This window comes from Asparagus officinalis, chromosome 10 (genome assembly GCF_001876935.1).
Source record: "Asparagus officinalis chromosome 10, Aspof.V1, whole genome shotgun sequence".
NCBI classification, from domain to species: domain Eukaryota; kingdom Viridiplantae; phylum Streptophyta; class Magnoliopsida; order Asparagales; family Asparagaceae; genus Asparagus; species Asparagus officinalis.
Genome location: NC_033803.1, coordinates 7,600,327 through 7,618,256, shown reverse-complemented (window position 1 = coordinate 7,618,256; position 17,930 = coordinate 7,600,327). Strand labels below are relative to the sequence as shown.

The following is a 17,930-nucleotide window of genomic DNA, read 5'->3' as shown; positions in this document are numbered from 1 at the left end:
TATTACTTGCAGCTAATACTGGCTGAGGTCTCACCACCTGTGGACGTGCCAAGTTCTCCATTCGAGTACCTGAAGAAAGATGTGCTAACCGGTTAGGATGATTTTCCTCATAGCCTCCAGCTCCACCATATCTGAATGCCTGTGTTGACATCTTTAGGTTGGTCTCCATATTGAAAGAAGAGTTAGAAGGCATCAAAGACCACTGGCCTGAAACCAAGCTGAGCTCACTGTCCTGCTCCCAATATCGATTCTTAGAAGGCTTCCTATCACCTGAAGTGTGTTCGAAATGTGGTGAAGCAAGTCTGTGAGAGTTGCTGGATGTTTGAAACCCTGAAAGCATGTTTGTGTAGGTAGGTTCAGGTTTCCCCATTTGAATCCAGTTCTCTGTACCCAACCTTCTTGGCACAGAAGTATCATTTCTTTCCTCATTCTGTGATGGCGGCCACAGCATGCGCTTAGGAGCTGCCTCTGATTCATCACCATCAACAAAATTGCTTCTCAAGGTTGTAATATCTTGAACTGACAAGACCTTTGATGCTCCATGTGATTGGGAAGGGTCTGCAGCGACTTTCAACGAGACTAAAAATACATTATTTATAAATTAAAGACCATTTGATTTTTGAACTGATTCAGATAACTTTGAACATCAGATATATTATTACCTTCTCGTGTAAGAACAGAGGAATCAGGAGATGACGGGATCACATTTGTCCGAGGCCTCTTGGGTCTAGGTACTGGAAGGGGATTCACTGGAGGAGCCAAAGCAGGCTCAACTTTCCATGGAGAAACTCTTTCAGGCCGAGGAATGGAAGAGGTTTCATCCCAACGTACCTAATTCCAGAAAATAAGCAAATTCATATCATGAAGCACAACTATGACAAACAAAGATAATAAGTGTTTTCCTTCTACCTTGAGGCATCTCCATTTTGATCCGGGCCACCTGTTGGAATCAACATCTCCTATGCCAACTATGGTTCCAGTAAATCTTAATTAAGAAGGATAAATGGAGCAGATTAGAAACAGCAATTTACTAAATTGGAATTACATTCACTTTATAATCACATCACTTTATAATGATCTCAACAGTAGATAAATAGTATGTGGGTTATACCTTTGCTCAGGAGCCTCTTCTCCTTCAAACCTCATCTTGAATCTCATTCCTATTGAGTGGTTGTTTTTAAGAGATTCCATATATTGCTCATATGGAACAATAAACTCAGAAGGACTTGTCCTGCCATGTAAAGTTCATTATTAGAAGGAAAACACATGAAACTAGAAAAATACTAGACTTGTCAATTGTCATATCAAGTGAATGCAAATGATGTTTTAAGCAGTCTGTATAAGAAAGTTTCTAGGTCTATGCTTGAACCCCTAACTGTATATTTAGAAGAAAAAAATTTAAGTAAACTATTTAAATGTGAATGATGCATCCATGCTTTGCAAGAATGCAGTCTCGCTAAAATCGTCAAATATATCTACATCTCTGCATATAATATGAAACATTCACGAGCATCAACCACACACCTAGGCTTGTAGTAAACTGTGAACAATGTTCCTGTGGTAACAGCATGCCACGCAGTTGCAAGGACACCTAGATGCATACTGTGGCTAGAAATGACAGAAGATGGAACATTTGTCTGTTGTCTCATAGCGCGTCTTACTCCAACACGCAATTCACCATTTTCTCCCCTGCGAAGAACATTCCATTTGAGTATAAACATACAGAAATTGAAGCATGAAGTAAGACGGGTAGCATAGCATACCTTAGGAAAATAAAAGCATCTCCAGCAACAAGCCTTTTAGAACTAACAAACACGCTCCAACCACTTTGAAGCAGATGCCTCCTTGGCTGACCTGAAATATTCATAATCAAAGGACAAATTAGACCCCTTTATATGCAACCATGTAAATTGACATACAACTGTGGGAGCAAATACTTGTATACAGAAACATGAGTAAAAGTGTTGCTAGCAAATTTAATCAGGATTGCAGAAGAACATTTCCTCACATAAGTCACAACTCAATAACACTAAATACCCACTCGAACAAACCCACAGAACATCCAATTACACAACAATGTTTCTAACAAGTTACACTTTTCGATAAATAAAACATCCATTGCCACATGATCCATAACTACAATGAAATGACACTATGGTATCAAAGTTCCAGGATAGCATTATATTAATAAATATCACCAACTTTTTCCATAAAGAGAAGAAGCTATGACATGGAACTCAAATCTTAACTGCACAAATAAAATCTTAAATTGCATGCAATTTCTAATAAGATAGCTCTTTTATTTAGGATGATTACCGCGAAAAATGTGACGAAATCGCCAATCAACCCCATGCAAATCCTTCGCAACCAGTTCCTGAGTTGGAGGGTTTTTACCCATATCCTGGTCAAGAAAACAAAATGTAAACAAAACAACCACCACGCATCATGCCTCACTTGTTACTATGAATTAAAAAAATGATCAGATCAATGTTAATCAAAACAAAAGAGTTGGACCCTAACCAATGGTGGAAGGCACTCATCGGCATGGCGTCTCAACACCGAGAATCCACCATGGGTGCTTGTATCAGAAGCTGTCAGTGTCTTGCAGAAAGAGTGAACATGAGGCCTTGGTGGTGGAGGAGCCACAGGTTCCTTCTCCACAGCATTCTCATCTTGCTGATAAAAGACAACATCAAAAGTCAGTAACCTTATTAAACTTTCTTGTATAAACAAAAGCCAAAATTCCACATGAAGCCACTTACATTTGGCTCGGGAAGCAGCGTCACTTGTGCAAAAACCTCATCAGTGTCCGGTTCAGCCTGTACACCAAGAGATATAGCAGAGAAATCAAATTTCTATATTAGCCTCACAAACAACAGAAAAAACTCCTATTTTTCATTGTTAATGAACATATTGCTAAGAGAAATAGTTGATACTTACCTTCAAATGGACATTCATCACACGGCAAAGGATTTTTGATGGCAAGTCATAAACAGGCATCTGATTGTCTGCTACCTGATTTGTTGAGGCCTCAACCTAAAAATTGTTCCAACCCATATCATAATTAGCAAACATAAAGGGCAGGGAGAGGAGAAAAGGATCTCAAATACTAGATCAAAATAATTCAGAAGCCTAGAGGATTTATGCAGACAAAAATGTTACTCCACTGCAGAAACGATAGTTCCATTTCCGTGATGAAGAAATCAGGAGACCATTCAAAAAATACTTAAATTTCATAATGTTGAAGAGAAACCCTGAATTCAAAATAAGTTTAAGTACCAGATACTGTCCAATTTTCACCAAATTTCAAGGAAATTTTGATAATTAGGGAAAATCAGCAGAAATTATAGAAATTTCATCGAAATAAAGAGTCTCAGCTACTAGTGCCATTAATTCGAGTCTAGGGCTAAAATCAACCACAGTAACCCTCAATTGAACAAAAATTCCCGAACGACAACACAGGAAATCAACGGGAAACGTGGGTGAAACCTCATAAACTCCAACATTGACCAAAAAACCCCCTAAAATTCAAAACTTTAACACCAAAAATCAGGGATCAGCGCCATTACCTGCTCTATATGCCCTTGGGGAAAGTAATACACGAGCTCTCCAACTCTCGGAACCGTCACCAGAGGTCCAGCACAAGCATGCCACAGTTCATTGTAAAGCTCGTCCTCAGCATCTGAAATCGAAACAAAAGACAACAGTCACCCACAATTTCCAACGAAACCTAGTCCGATCACCGCCTCTCCGGGCGGCGGCGGAGGATCCTAACCTTTTCCGGCAGCGCCGCGGTCGCTGGAGACGGAGGAGTGGCTGTTGCTTCCATTTCCCTTCACTGAGACTTCAGAAGACGCCATTAGATCATCCGACGCCCGATCTGAGACTTGAAGGCGAGACTGAATGAAGAGAAACGATAATTTTGGGACAAAATCGAGATCGGAACGATGAAACCCTAGCGCTCTCTCTCTCTCTCTCTCTCTGGCTCTCTCTCGTGCTACTTTCTTTGATTTTGATGAGAGAGAAGCGAGAGGGGTTTGTTTTTGTTTGGACAGCAGTTGGGCCGACACGATTTGCTCCGAAAACGTGAACCGGGTCTGGTTTTTCTAAATAAAACCGGTTTTTTATGTATACGTGTTTTTTAATTTTTGGTTTGCGCTTTTGTTAACACATTTGGAGTGAGTTTTTCATCATTTGGAATGATTTTTTACCAAGTCCGAAGCGATTTGAATAGATACGAATCGAGCATTTGATAAAATGGTTAGTTGACAACTTGACATGATGCCTTTCGTTGCGTGTTAAAAAGTAGAATTTGGATCCTCTCTTGTATAAAAAATAATAATAGAAACGACACTAGTGTTTTTTTGTCTAGTAAATATGTATGATCCGTTGATTTGTCAGTTGATTTGTCTAGTAAATATGTATGATCCGTTTCAAATCTAACACCTATCATATTTCAATGATTTGCACTCATTTCCTAATTTGCACTCAATGATAAATCAAAATCACCTGTTAAACAAAATAACGGTTGTGACATAGTAGTGTTTTTTTGGGTAATAGATAGGATTCGAATTCTAGAAAATACGTTGCATATGGACCATGCAGGAGAATGAGCTTTAAATAAATATTTTGTAATAAGTAATTTGTAGAGATTGACTTGTATATACTTATGTAGAAAAACTAAAATATAAATAACTCGCAAACATTGTCTAGAAACAAATTTAATTATATAATTTGAAAAGTTTGAAAAGAGAAGAATTTGGGAAATATTACACACCATAAATTAAAACATTATACGTTAAATGTTTATCTGTCAGCGGACAGAGATGTCTTGAATGAGTGTATCAATAAGACTCTCATATTTTTGCATCGATTCAAGTATGGTCAATTATACATATGTGCTACTAATAAGTGCGGACATAAAAGTTAAGAATTAAAATTATCCCACTCCTCATAAAAAGCTCTTATTAGTAGCAAATGTGATGGTAACAAGTAAAAACATAAAAAGTGAGTAACCAAACCCCAAAAAATAAACATATCCTCAGTGAACAATAAACAATGCTTAATTAATAGCCAAAAGGACGCAGCCACCTCCCTAGTACAAGTAGGCTTTATGGAACCAAATCATGAGCCGGAACAGGATACCATGAAATCTTGCCTCGCAGGCACACCACACCTAGGAGAGAGAACAACCCGAACCGGTTCGTACAGCTGTTCTCTCGTTGAGCCGGCGGGTTAAAGCTACCGCCCGGTGAGAATGAGGCGCAGAGCGGGAGCGCGCGTGTCACCTTCCCAGCCGACAGTAAGATGGGGCCCACGTGATGTTTGGGCCCAAACGGACAGACCCGGCCCAGCCGGACATGAGGGAGAGTTATTGACTGCTCAACTTCTGATCGCGATCAGTACTGAAACAACCTCGCGGGATTTTAATATTAGTTAATTGCGTGGTGTTTTTTCTATTTTTTTTAATTCTCCTATTCTTCAAACCCGTGTGCACCCTGTATAAAACATGTCCTTATTTTTTTATTTTTGATACAGTTATTATTTTTTTTATAAGTTATACAGTAACCTTTTTAAAATGTTACAGTCTCTCGTCTATGCTAGCACAGTAATATTTTTATAACATTATGGCTCTCGTATGTGCTACGGTAATAATGTTATAACAATTTACTGTATTGTTTATTGTAAATCTTTGGATTATCCTATTATTATAAGGAATTGATTATTTTTACTTTCTTGGCTTTTTGTCATATCAAATGTCGGATCTCAAATTTTCATTTTTTGTTCGAAAATATGGATCTCATTTAAGCCATGAAAAAAAAAATTTACTTTTTCCCTTTTCCGCTTCCATACTATTTACTCTTTTATTTATTTATTTTGATAGAACAATCTCTTTGCCAAGTAAACAAATAAGTGTTGGATAGAGAAATTTTTGTTAGCTAATTAATGAAGTTCAACTGTCGGAGTTTCATTGACATGTTATTAAACTATAATATCTTTATCTTTTTGAGTTTAATTTCTCATTTTTTCCAAGACAAAGATCATAGCTTAGTCTTGATCGTAGATCTTATCTCTTTTCTTTATTCCCATATCTAGGCATATCTCGAATTCTATTAAAAGACTTAAAGCATTAAGACAACATGTGAAATTTTATAATCATATTTAATTTCCTATTGTTTTCATCTAAAATAATGTTTATATTCCAATGTTTGAGGCATGATGACGGCGAAACATTCATAGAAAAATAATTTGCGCAGAAATTGCTATCTATGTTATGATTAATCATGTTAACTTTCATAGTTAGATAACACAAAAATATGAAAAAGTAGTAAGATAATTCGCATATAACCCGTATGCTATTGAGAGATTTAATTAGCATCATCAACTATTTGTCTAAAAATAGCTATTCTAATTAAGATCGACCACAAGTTGCCAATACTTAAAAACTTCATAAAGAGTAGACCAACTGAGCATCAAAGACCTCTATTATTTTTATTTTTATTTTTTAATGGTAACAAAGAAGAATGTGAAGCCACCTTTTGGTGCCAAAGAACAGAAAAGGGTAACACAGTCCACTAATCATGGAATAATGATCCCCCACATGAACAACAAATACAATATTATAATTTCAAAATTATACATTATAGCGTACGATGACAACCGATAATCCAACACTAAGTCATCATCATTAACCGAACAAAGCAGCGCTTAATTAATTAAGGCTAATGACCAAACTAATGACCGCGCGGGGTTTCGGAGCCCAGGCGACAGAGGGGAGCGGGGGTTGCTTTTGTGGGAGCGGGCGGGGCCCACCGCCATTAGGAAAAAAAAAAGGAAAGACCCACCACAACGCGCCCATTACTTTCGTTCGGCCCGCTCTTTTGATGGGGCGAAGGGCCGGGAAGGAGCCTTGTTGCGTGTCTTCGCCGGATTGGTTCGGTATGGGCACTGTACGAAAGGCGCTTGCTGGGCCCACTTTTGTTGGGCGCCCGGTTCCGAGAACGCCCAGTTCCGAACCCAAATTTGAACAAATACAGAGACGGTGCAGATAACATTGCAACTTTTAGAATACTAGTATACTACACGTGTTTTGCACACGAACACACATGCTTTGAATTTTGAATTTTTTTATTAAGGGGCTGTTTGGTTCGTTTCCTAGATATAGGAAAATGCAATTCCATGGAAAGAAACACAAGTTTTTAGTTTTCTAAACTTTTCCAAGAAATAGATTGTTTTGGTTTGGTTCGCACAAAAAAATGGTGGGAAACCAATGTTTTTACTTTTCTTGTGTTTGGTTTGCATGAGAAAAAAAGGGAAAACTTTTGTTGATTTGATATTTCCCACTTTTCTTGTGTTTGGTTGGTTTTGAAGTGTGTAGGAAAAAGTGTTTAGAGTCACCATGGTAAGATTACCCCCCACTATAGACAAAAATTATTTGTGCTAGTTATGAGATGTAATCTTAATCATATAAAAGTGCGAATGTATCATGAACAAATAATAATAACCCGAATGAATTATAAATTTCTGTTTGTATTAATGAAATCATACGAAACCTGAAATCATCTGAAACCTACTGTAACATGAACTGCGTACCTGATTTGACATGAAATATACCTGTTTGAGATGAAAATAATCACACAAAACCTGTTTTCGAAGAAAAAATAAACAAGACCTGTAATAACCTGATTATTCATAAATTTATGAAATACGTACCTGAATTAGCCAAAAAAATTTCTGAAACCTATAAAAACATATAAACAATATGTATATAACATAGCAAATCGCATCAAACTTGGAAATACCAAACATGTACGTAATGGCTGAGGGCTCAGAATTTGGTCAATATCTTCATTGTTAGCCGTCCAGTGCAATATCAATAGATATTACAGGTTGCTAATCTTAGAAATTTTGATAATCATCATAGCCTAAACAAAAAAAAATGACAAGCAACAAAACTATTTACAAAACTTCACAAACACTGAACGTCATCAAAACTGAACATAAAACTTCACCTGAACACAAAACAATCTCACAAACACTGCCTGAACACTAGATAGTCTCACAAAACTGAGCACACAACTGTATGAACACAAGACAGTCTCACTAAATCTGAGCACAAAACTTCTCACAAACCTAAACACAAAGAAAATACCAAGGGGCTGAACACAAACAGTGCACAAAAACTGAAAATATGTGCACAAATCCTGAACACAAAACTCTGCACAAATAGCAACCAAAACCCCAACAACATAGAGCTAAACAAGCTCGAATCAGCATAGTAACAAAAAACAGCCACGGGAGCTCGGCGAGGAGCACAAATAGCAACCAAAAACCCAACAACATAGAGCTAAACAAGCTCGAATCATCATAGTAACAAAAAATAGCCATGAGAGCTTGGTTTGCACATAGTAACTGAATACATGTAAATGTTTGTGTTCAGGTAACTGAATACAAAAAATAGTAACTGAATACAAAAAATAGTAACTGAATACAAAAAATAGTAACTGAATACAAAAAATAGTAACTGAATACAAAAAATAGTAACTGAATACAAAAAATAGTAACTGAATACATGTAAATGTTTGTGTTCAGGTAACTGAATACAAAAAATAGTAACTGAATACATGTAAATGTTTGTGTTCAGGTAACTGAATACATGTAAATGTTTGCACATAGTAACTGAATACAAAAAATAGCCAGGCTTCCACATAGTAACTGAATACATGTAACAACCATGCCTCCACAAGTACTAAAATAGCATTTGGGGTGTATGCATAGAGGGCTTGGTTTGCATAATGTGTCTCACCATGGAAATGTTTGTGTTCAGGTATATAACATGAGGGAAAGAAACAGTCTCACCAAGGAAATGTTTGTGTTCGGGTAAATGTATAAAGTAAATGTATAATTCAAGCGCGAGTATATGCAAATTACGGCTTAGGGCTCAGAACTTCGTCAATATCATCATTGTTAGTCATCCAATGCAATATCAATTGCAGGTTGCTAATCTCAGAAATTTTGACAATCATCATAGCCTAAAAGTAAAAAAGTCACCAACTAAAACTCATGACATAACAATATTTTCATTAATAACCCACAGTAGTAGCCATCCAATACAATGTAGATACATTGTAGGTTGCTTACATACAGTTTTTTTAGTTGTCATGTATATGGTGACTAATAAAGTTCCTGCAAACACAAGTTCAATGTAAAATTAGTATTCTACAATCATCACATAATGTTGGTAGCCACTGCCAAATATTTTTCATAGGCCTTTTATGACTTGAAATGACAATAAATACAAATAATCATGATACACACCATAGCTTAATTCATATTTCCAAAGTTAGGATTGTGTCACGATACACACCATAGCATTTAAATAATTCTAAATCATGCAAAAATCATGCAAAAATCAGAAAGGCAGTGAAAAAGAACCAAAGCGAATAACACGGTGAAATTATACCTGCAATTGCCGAAATTCAACAAATCAAGCAAAAATCCGACAAAATACCCTCAGAAAGGCAGTGATTTCCCCAAATCCGACGAAAATTCGACGAAATCACAAAATACCACACACACCCATATTATGAATCTCAGAACTTAACATTGTAGGTTGCTAGAAACACCAACCAACAATACCTCAATAAACACCAAAAATGATCATAATAACCCCTTCTCAGTCAAAATCCGACGAATTTCATATCTCAACATCAAACTGAAAATGATCACAATAAATGTCTCCTTAGTCAAGCCAAGTCAGTTCATCATCACCCTAACCACAAATGATCACAATAACCTCTTCTTCCTCCTCTAATCCAACACAATTCATCATCACCCTAACCACAAAATCATAAATTTAAAGAAAATGTGTAGAGTTTAGGAACTCACCGAGCAATTAACAACGACAAAGAAGCCGACGATGAAGGCGAAAGACGAAGACGGCGAAAAACCCTAGCCGACGAAAAAGCCGACGAAAAAAGGCCGCGGGGGATTTCTGGCGGGGAGGAGAGGTAACCCTAGCATCCCAAAAAAAATCAACCAGAAAAAGGAGAGAGCGATTGTCAGAGCTGGCAGTGTTTTCATCGATTTCTCTTCGGTGAGGAAGGAAATCACGGAGAGGAAAAAAGGCTGATGTGGCGGTGTTTTCACCATCGTTTCCCCCTTTCAACCCTAACGAACCAAAGCGAGAAAAAGAAATTGACGGAAACAAAAAAGCTGAGGTGGAGATGGTGTCAGGCTTAGAAATGGATTTCCAGGGGGGTTTTAAGCGAACCAAACAGGCCCTAAATAGTAAAACTATGTGCTAATAAATAAAATCATATAATAAGATTACTTAAAAAGAAACGTATGAACTATTTATAAATTTGTTTATAAATAAGTCTCTAAATCTAAAATTATTCTTAAATAAAACTGTCAATTCTATAATTTCTCTTAAATATGCCCCCCCCTCCAAACTTGAAAGTTGTTAACTTAAATCTAAATTAACTAAGCTGCATTAATATTGCTAACTTTTTCCTGATGTCCCCGAGATAGTTATACTTGATACATGCAGCATATTGCAATAATTACTTCTCATTATAATTACTTAACTGGGTAAGTTACACAAAATCCTTGTGAACTTTTAGCCATATAAACTTTCAAAGTTACACTAAACCCCTAATGACTTTTGTTTCAAAGAAGACTCATAATAACTTTCTGAATTTTACATATAACCTTGTAAATCAGAACTAGAAAATGGCATAAAAAGGCATTTTGAAAGTTATCGGCGGTTTGGCGTAATTTATTTAAAAGATACTAGGGGCTCTCTACAAAAGTTATTAGGGTGTTTTGTGTGATTTCAAAAGTGCATAGGATCTATTTATTGCAAAATGCTAAAAGTTCATGAGGGTTTACTACAATTTACCTTTATTAATATTACAATTCTTAGCTCAAATAATACTATTAAAATATTATACTGTCTGTATACTATAAAATATTTCTTTAATTTAATTTTTAAAATTATGCTATTATATAATTTAGTACTATAAATATTTTATAAATTTATATTATACTATTGTTAACAATTAATAGTATTAATATTATATTAAATATTTTTTGTAAAAAAATTAGTTTTCAATCATTACCAACTATAGATTATTCAATATCATGTGATAATCTTTGAGAAAATATTTTAAAAATAGTAATAAATTATTTGTTTACTAATATAATACTAAAAAATAGTGTAATTCATAATAATGTGATATTATTAAAATAATTATACTTTTATTCGATTCAAAATATATTCTATTTATTTTACTACCCATCGAATTATAGTATAATTTTTAATAGTATTTAGTAATTTATTATTCTATGTATACTGTTAATTTAATTATTTTATTATAATTTATAAATAATTACTATAATATTTTAATTGGTTACTACTAATCATTGTGTATACTTATATTATAAATTATTATATTTTATTATTTTTATATAATTAATAATTAATAGTTATAATATTATTGATAATTCTAATTGTCTAGGAAGGTGAGGAGATGCATAAATAACAAGAGGTTATACTTATTTAATGAAATATTAATTAGAGATAATGGTATAGTTAGAATTTATTAAAATTTAAGAGGGCAAAAAAGGAAGTTAAAAGTTTTAACACCCTAGTCCTCATTTTATAGTAGAATAGATTAGAAAACACATGAACTACAATTTTCACTCCTAAAAGTATTTATGTAATTTTATCCGTGCATGTAAAATTTTTGACAGAGTTTTAGGGCGATTTCTTATAAAATGTTAAAGGTAGTGGGGGTTTTCTAACAACCGCTAAACTTAAGCTTTTTTTTTTTGCATGATGTTCATACCTTCAGGTTTCTATTTTTTTTTAAAAAAATTACTTGGAACATACAATTAGCTCTGATAGCATTTGATCAGGAGTATTCACGCTCAATTTAGAGTTAATGGATTTTAAATAAAGATTAGAAACTCATTTTAACCTAAAAGTTATAGGTGTTAGCGTATTGATCCCAAATCATATTTTAACCTCATCGCTCTTTCTTATCCTGTCCAATTTGAGACTGTACCCGCAGGTTAATGACCTTAACAATTATCACGTCCCGCTTCCCAAAATACCAGGAATCGGAATGTGAACAAGCCCGTGACGTATTAGACTGGGGAGAAATAAGTACTAGACCCCTTCTGCTCAATCTAATACGCTAAGCGTCAAGCAAATATAAAGCAAATGCATAGGTCCCCGATCACAGTAGCGAGAATATAATAAACGACTCAGAACAAAATAATACATGTCACAACTGAAACATCATCCCAGACATAATATTTGGGCCAAACATGCCCTTATACAAAACTATCTGAATGAAATGCTAGAAAAATATAAAATACAATGATCCGGCGGAAACTAAAAGTACTACAACAATAAACTAGGGTCATCAACTAACTAAAAGAGGTAACTAAGCTTCGACTTGTTCTTCTGCTCCGTCTGCAAAGCCTTCCTACGGAGGATCCTCTAGCTCCTGTACTAGTCCGAACTGTAGTTATCCGTCCTCTAAATCTAACGTACATCCCGAGAGAAAGGAGTATGTCAGCGTGCATGGCACACGGTAAGATCCCAAAAAGAAGAATAGAACGGTCGTGCGACCAATGCAATAATAGTAATAACAATGGAAACATGCAACTAAAATACTAATAATCTAAATATAGTTTACTACTAGAATAGAATAATCAGAATAAATCCAAGGAAATCAACCAAGTAACAAGTCGATCATGCAGCTAGCGATCAGAATAATCATCCAAGTACTGGGTCATACACTAGCTGGAATTAATACTTAAAAATCTACAACTCGAGACGCAGTACGTCGAGCGAAATAATCCAAATAAGGAAACCCTCATGTATATACCATAGTCTCAAATTGTAGATAATTAAATATTAATCCCGATCTGACCGTGACCTGCGTGGGCCACCACTAGAATATAATAATCAGAAGAATCCAAAATCGATCGGTAACAAGGTCATGTAACTAGCCATTCTATAACAGGTCACTGATACATATCTCACATAGAGCCAATGTTCCTATCATCGGATAACTGACTGTTCACAAATCCCCTACGTGCATCCAATCCCGCTACACATGCTGCCTAGAGGACTGCACGCAATCCGTTTCTGCCTGGCCCGAACTTCAAACAGAACCCGGGTGACGAAATAAATTTCCCACTGACCAAAGTGATGTACACACTTCACTTTAGCCCTACAAACCAACCCCAGTGACGACACCAACCACTGGCGCGAGCCTGGAAGATACATCAACAGCCTTATCCGATCACATGAACCATGACTTTCCCATCCCAATTCTTCTCGTTTTGCTAAGTCAGCACACACAAATCTCTAGGTCTTATTCATGTTACACATGTCACTATAGTCATAAACTCCTAACGATTCCCAATCATAACAAGGAACAATCAATGTAACTAATCATTTACAATAATATCATAGCATATCAGATAATCAAAATTAAGAGTTTGAATCATAAAATTATTCTAAAATAATCTTCTAAAATAATAAAGTTATTTACTTAAAACAATTCCTTTTACAATTTAAATTCTTTAGTTATTTACTTAAAACAATTCCTTTTACAATTTAAATTCTTTAATTTAATTTCAAAATAATCCATTTTTCCAAAATAAGTTCTTTTCTAATTATAATAATTCTAAAAATAATCTTTTAAGATAATAAATTCATAAATTCAAAAATAATCTTTTTATAAGATAAATTCTCATTATTTCCAAAATAGTATATTTCCCAAAATAATTTCTTTTTTAAAAATATTTATCATTCTAAATGATTTCTTCCACAAGATAAATTCTAAAAATTATTATAATTATTCTAAAAGATTCTTTTTCCAAGATATTCCTTTTAAATTATTATAATTTTCTTAAAATGATTTTGTTCTCAAATAAATTCTTTTTAATTATTATAATTATCCAAAAATAATTTCACTGTCGAAATAAATTCTTTTAATTTGTCATAATTATTCTGAAAATACTAATTATCATATTATTATGATTTATCTAATATTACTCATCAAACTATCTCACGCAAACAATTATTAACAGATCTAAATTACAGATAATTCATAATAAATACAAAATTCAGATCTGAACAAGTGGGATCTTGCCTCGGGTACGTCGTCAACTACAGTGGGGGTCGTCGGGGGTGGTTGCACGGTGTTACGACGGGTTTCGCGGAATCAATGGCTAAAATTACAACTTAGAGTGTTATTGTGACGTGTGATATTCAAACGAATATAACAAGGTGTAGATAAGGAGCCCAAGTGAAATGAATATACCGTGTGATAGACAACACGAAGGGCTATGCACCGGCGAAGACGGTGACGAAAACGGAGACCAGAGGTGGCCGGAAAGCGCGTGCAAAGTCGGCATGAATCTGTCAGAATCCGCAAACTGCTGCTATCGAGCGATGTTTCGGACGTTACAGAGAGAGATAGAGAGTGAGTTAGAGCGTAATACAAATTGGAGGTGATAAGCAATATGTAGGGCTACTCACCGGAGAAAAAATCAATGAAAACGGAGGTCGGAGGTGATCGGAAAGTGCACGCGAAGTTGGCACAAAGCTGTAGTTTTCTGCAGTGCAGTTCAGTCGCTGTTCGGGGTCGTTCCTCGCTGTTTGGAGCTTCTTCTCGCTGTTCGGACTTTGCCGGAGGTGTGAGAAGGTTGTTGGTGTCATCGGGGTGTCTCGGTGGGCTCCGACGAGGCTGGCGGTGGTGCCGGAGAAGAAGAATGAAGGGACAGAGTAAAGAAGGCAAGGGCTTAGTTGGACGGCGGCGTCGGCGTGACAGCGTGTGAAGTGCCCGGGGCTGGCCCTGCGGCTGTTGGAGGCGTGGGTTTGGGGTGACTGGCGGTGTTTGACCAGCGCGGCGTAACCGCCGTGAGAGGGCAGCGGTGAGGGAGGCCGAAGCTTGGCTGGGCTGAGCTCAGCGGGAACGACGACGACGAGAGGAGGGGTGGCGACAGAGAACGTCGCGAGCCTTTGTGCAGCGCCAAGGCGGCCGCAGGAGCTAAGGCTAGCACAGACGGCGAGAGTATGATCGAGTGGGAAGGAGGTGGAGCTCGGAGGCGACAGTCGCGGGGTAGTGAGGGCGTTGAAGGAGTGCGGTGGAACTCGTGGAGCCGCGATCTTTGGCGGAGTGTTTCGTCAAAAGGAGCGGGAAGAAATAGGGAGGGACAGAAACTAATGGGTTTGGCGTATTCGGCATGAAGCGGCGCTATTGCATAATTAAGGAAGTTAAATAGGAAAAGGTGAGTGCTAATAAATTTTGACGTGGAATACAGGAAATGTTGTACACGTTGTGCTGGGGTGTTATGAGCTACAAGGATATATTTATTTTCAGAAGGTTGAAGTTAGCTGTGTAATGCGTGTGTAGATTGACTGCTAACAGCTATATATATAGAGGTAGGGAGATAAAGGGTGCGGGCTAAAATTAACAACAAGATCATTAATAATAATAATAATAATTATATTATTTCATAATTAATTAAAAGTTTCTAATGCAACGATTTAATTTATAATTAGCAAAATAATTACAATAATTATAAAAATAGATTTTTAAATTATAGAAAATTCTAGAAAATTAAGAAAATACAAATACTCTTTTAAAAATAAAATTTAATATTATAAAATATTAGAAAATTATTTTAACTAGTATTGAAAATTTACGGTCGTTACAACAATAACTATAGATAAATTTGTGTTCTCTCTTTCGTTGCAAAGTGAGGTAAATGTTATTATTTTTTATTGCCTTGTCCGTCACCGACAATTAAGTTCCATAAATATGTCAATAGTCAAATCCTGTAACTAGCAGTACAATGTGCCAATGTATCAATACACAAGCATCTATTTCAAACGTGCCCCAATTTAATACTAAAAGAACATTGGTGGATAGCAAATCACTCATCCCTAAAGCGGGAGACTCATACCAAAGAGCTTTTCTACGGGGACCCAGAATATGGGACCAATAGGAAGGACAAGTGAGGTGTCCCCTTCTTATTGGATAATGAGTTGGCCATCATTAATGATGACCAACTCATTATCCAATAAGAGGGGGACACCTCACTTGTCCCCTCTATTGGTCCCATATTTTGGGTCATTGGGGAATTTTTTCATACCAAATAATGGCTCTGATTCCTAAGAGCAAGTGCAGCAAGCTCCCAGTTGGGAGTCCTACTCAGCATGCTCTCAAGAGCTCTCAAGCTTTTCAAAATAAAAAATTAACAAATTATACCTTGGGAGGCAATCCTTCTTTTATGGAGCTCCAACAAGCTCCTAGTTAGGAGCTCCAACAATATCAAAAAAACCTCTTTTCTATTTTAATATTTCACCCATTACTTTTAATTATATTTAAACCTCTTGTATTTTATTTCTAACCGTTGCACATGGTCTTCGAGGCAACCCACGGTCTTCGAGAGAGCGCACACGGTCTTCGAGGCAACCCACGGTCTTCGAGGGAGCGCACACGGTCTTCGAGGCAACCCATGGTCTTCGAGGGAGCGCACACGGTCTTCGAGGTAACCCGCGGTCTTCGAGGGAGCGCACACGGTCTTCGAGGTAACCCGCGGCTTTTGAGGGAACGCACACGGTCATCGATGTAACCCGCGGTCTTCGATGTTGGGCACGAAGTTCGAGGTATCGCAAACTTTGGCCGTCAACCGACTGATGCCTATAAAATTCGACGGGTTCTCTCCTCAACCCATCATCTCCCAGAATAAAATGTCTAGCTCATCTAGCTCTAGCGATGATGAAGAAGTTCTTTCTTATGGGAGCTGTTGTCGTTGAGGAAGAAGAACAAGAGAAATGTTCAACTTCAGTTCAATACAAACGACGTATCGTGCTCCATCGAAACCGACTGGAAGGCCACAATCGGTTATTCCAAGATTATTTTGCTGACGCACCAACCTATCCTCTTTATTATTTTCGTCAAAGGTTCAGAATGAGGCGTTCGTTATTCCTTCGAATCCACGACGCAGTCGTCGAACATGACAAGTACTTCGTCCAAAAGAGGAATGGTGCTGGACAGTTAGGACTATCTAGTCTTCAAAAGATTACTGCAGCTATGCGGATGCTCGCATATGGAGCATCCACTGACTCCGTTGACGACTACGTTCGGATCGGTAAAAGTACGTCGCTTGAGAGCGTGAAGAGGTTCGTTCGATCGATTATCAACATCTTTGAAGAGGAATACCTTCGTGCACCGACTAATGAAGACGTTGCACGCCTGCTCGAGGAAGGCTCACAATGAGGTTTTCTTGGTATGCTTAGGAGCATCGACTGCATGCACTGGACATGGAAGAACTGTCCAACTGCCTGGCAAGGTATGTATACTGGACATTTTCATGAACCCACAATTATTTTGGAGGCCGTAGCTAGCAAAGATCTTTGGATATGGCATGCCTTCTTTGGACTGCCGGGGTCTCACAATGACCTTAATGTTCTACATCGTTCACCGGTTTTCGCACAACTTGCGGAGGGAAGAGCTTCACCGTGCAACTATACTGTCAATGGCCACGAGTATAATATGGGATACTATCTAGCCGACGGGATTTACCCAGAGTGGTCCACATTAGTGAAGACTATTCCAGCACATCGAGGAAACAAGCATAAGCACTTTTCTCAACAACAAGAAAGCGCAAGAAAAGATGTTGAGCGAGCTTTTGGCGTGTTGCAAGCTCGATACAACAAGAAAGCGCAAGAAAAGATGTTGAGCGAGCTTTTGGCGTGTTGCAAGCTCGATTTGCGATTGTCCGTGGACCAGGACGTTTCTGGCAACCTTGTGTGCTGAAAGATATCATGACAGCTTGTATCATAATGCATAACATGATCGTTGAAGATGAACGTGATTGACAATTGGACAACA

The 17,930-nt window shown here is 37.0% G+C and overlaps 2 protein-coding genes across 2 annotated transcripts in view; one reads left to right on the top strand and one right to left on the bottom strand.

Annotated features, from left to right (window-relative positions):
• Positions 1–4,020, bottom strand: part of LOC109826342 (auxin response factor 2-like) — a 5,909-nt gene extending 1,889 nt beyond the window's left edge. Inside the window, 12 exon segments of the mRNA XM_020393366.1 lie at positions 1–579; positions 663–831; positions 910–985; positions 1,112–1,231; positions 1,525–1,689; positions 1,764–1,854; positions 2,317–2,401; positions 2,521–2,676; positions 2,763–2,819; positions 2,941–3,036; positions 3,570–3,682; positions 3,776–4,020. The exon segment at positions 1–579 is cut by the window's left edge and continues 5 nt beyond it. Of these exon segments, the coding sequence (XP_020248955.1) occupies positions 1–579; positions 663–831; positions 910–985; positions 1,112–1,231; positions 1,525–1,689; positions 1,764–1,854; positions 2,317–2,401; positions 2,521–2,676; positions 2,763–2,819; positions 2,941–3,036; positions 3,570–3,682; positions 3,776–3,860 (1,792 nt within the window). The 5' untranslated portion in view covers positions 3,861–4,020.
• LOC109826414 lies at positions 16,812–17,315 on the top strand. Its single transcript, XM_020393448.1, has one exon. It carries the CDS (start codon positions 16,812–16,814, stop codon positions 17,313–17,315), a length of 504 nt encoding a protein of 167 aa, XP_020249037.1.

What these genes read in the sequence shown, in the direction of transcription:
- LOC109826414 (XM_020393448.1), top strand. Translation starts at nt 16,812, where the DNA reads ATGATGAAGAAGTTCTTTCTTATGGGAGCTGTTGTCGTTGAGGAAGAA.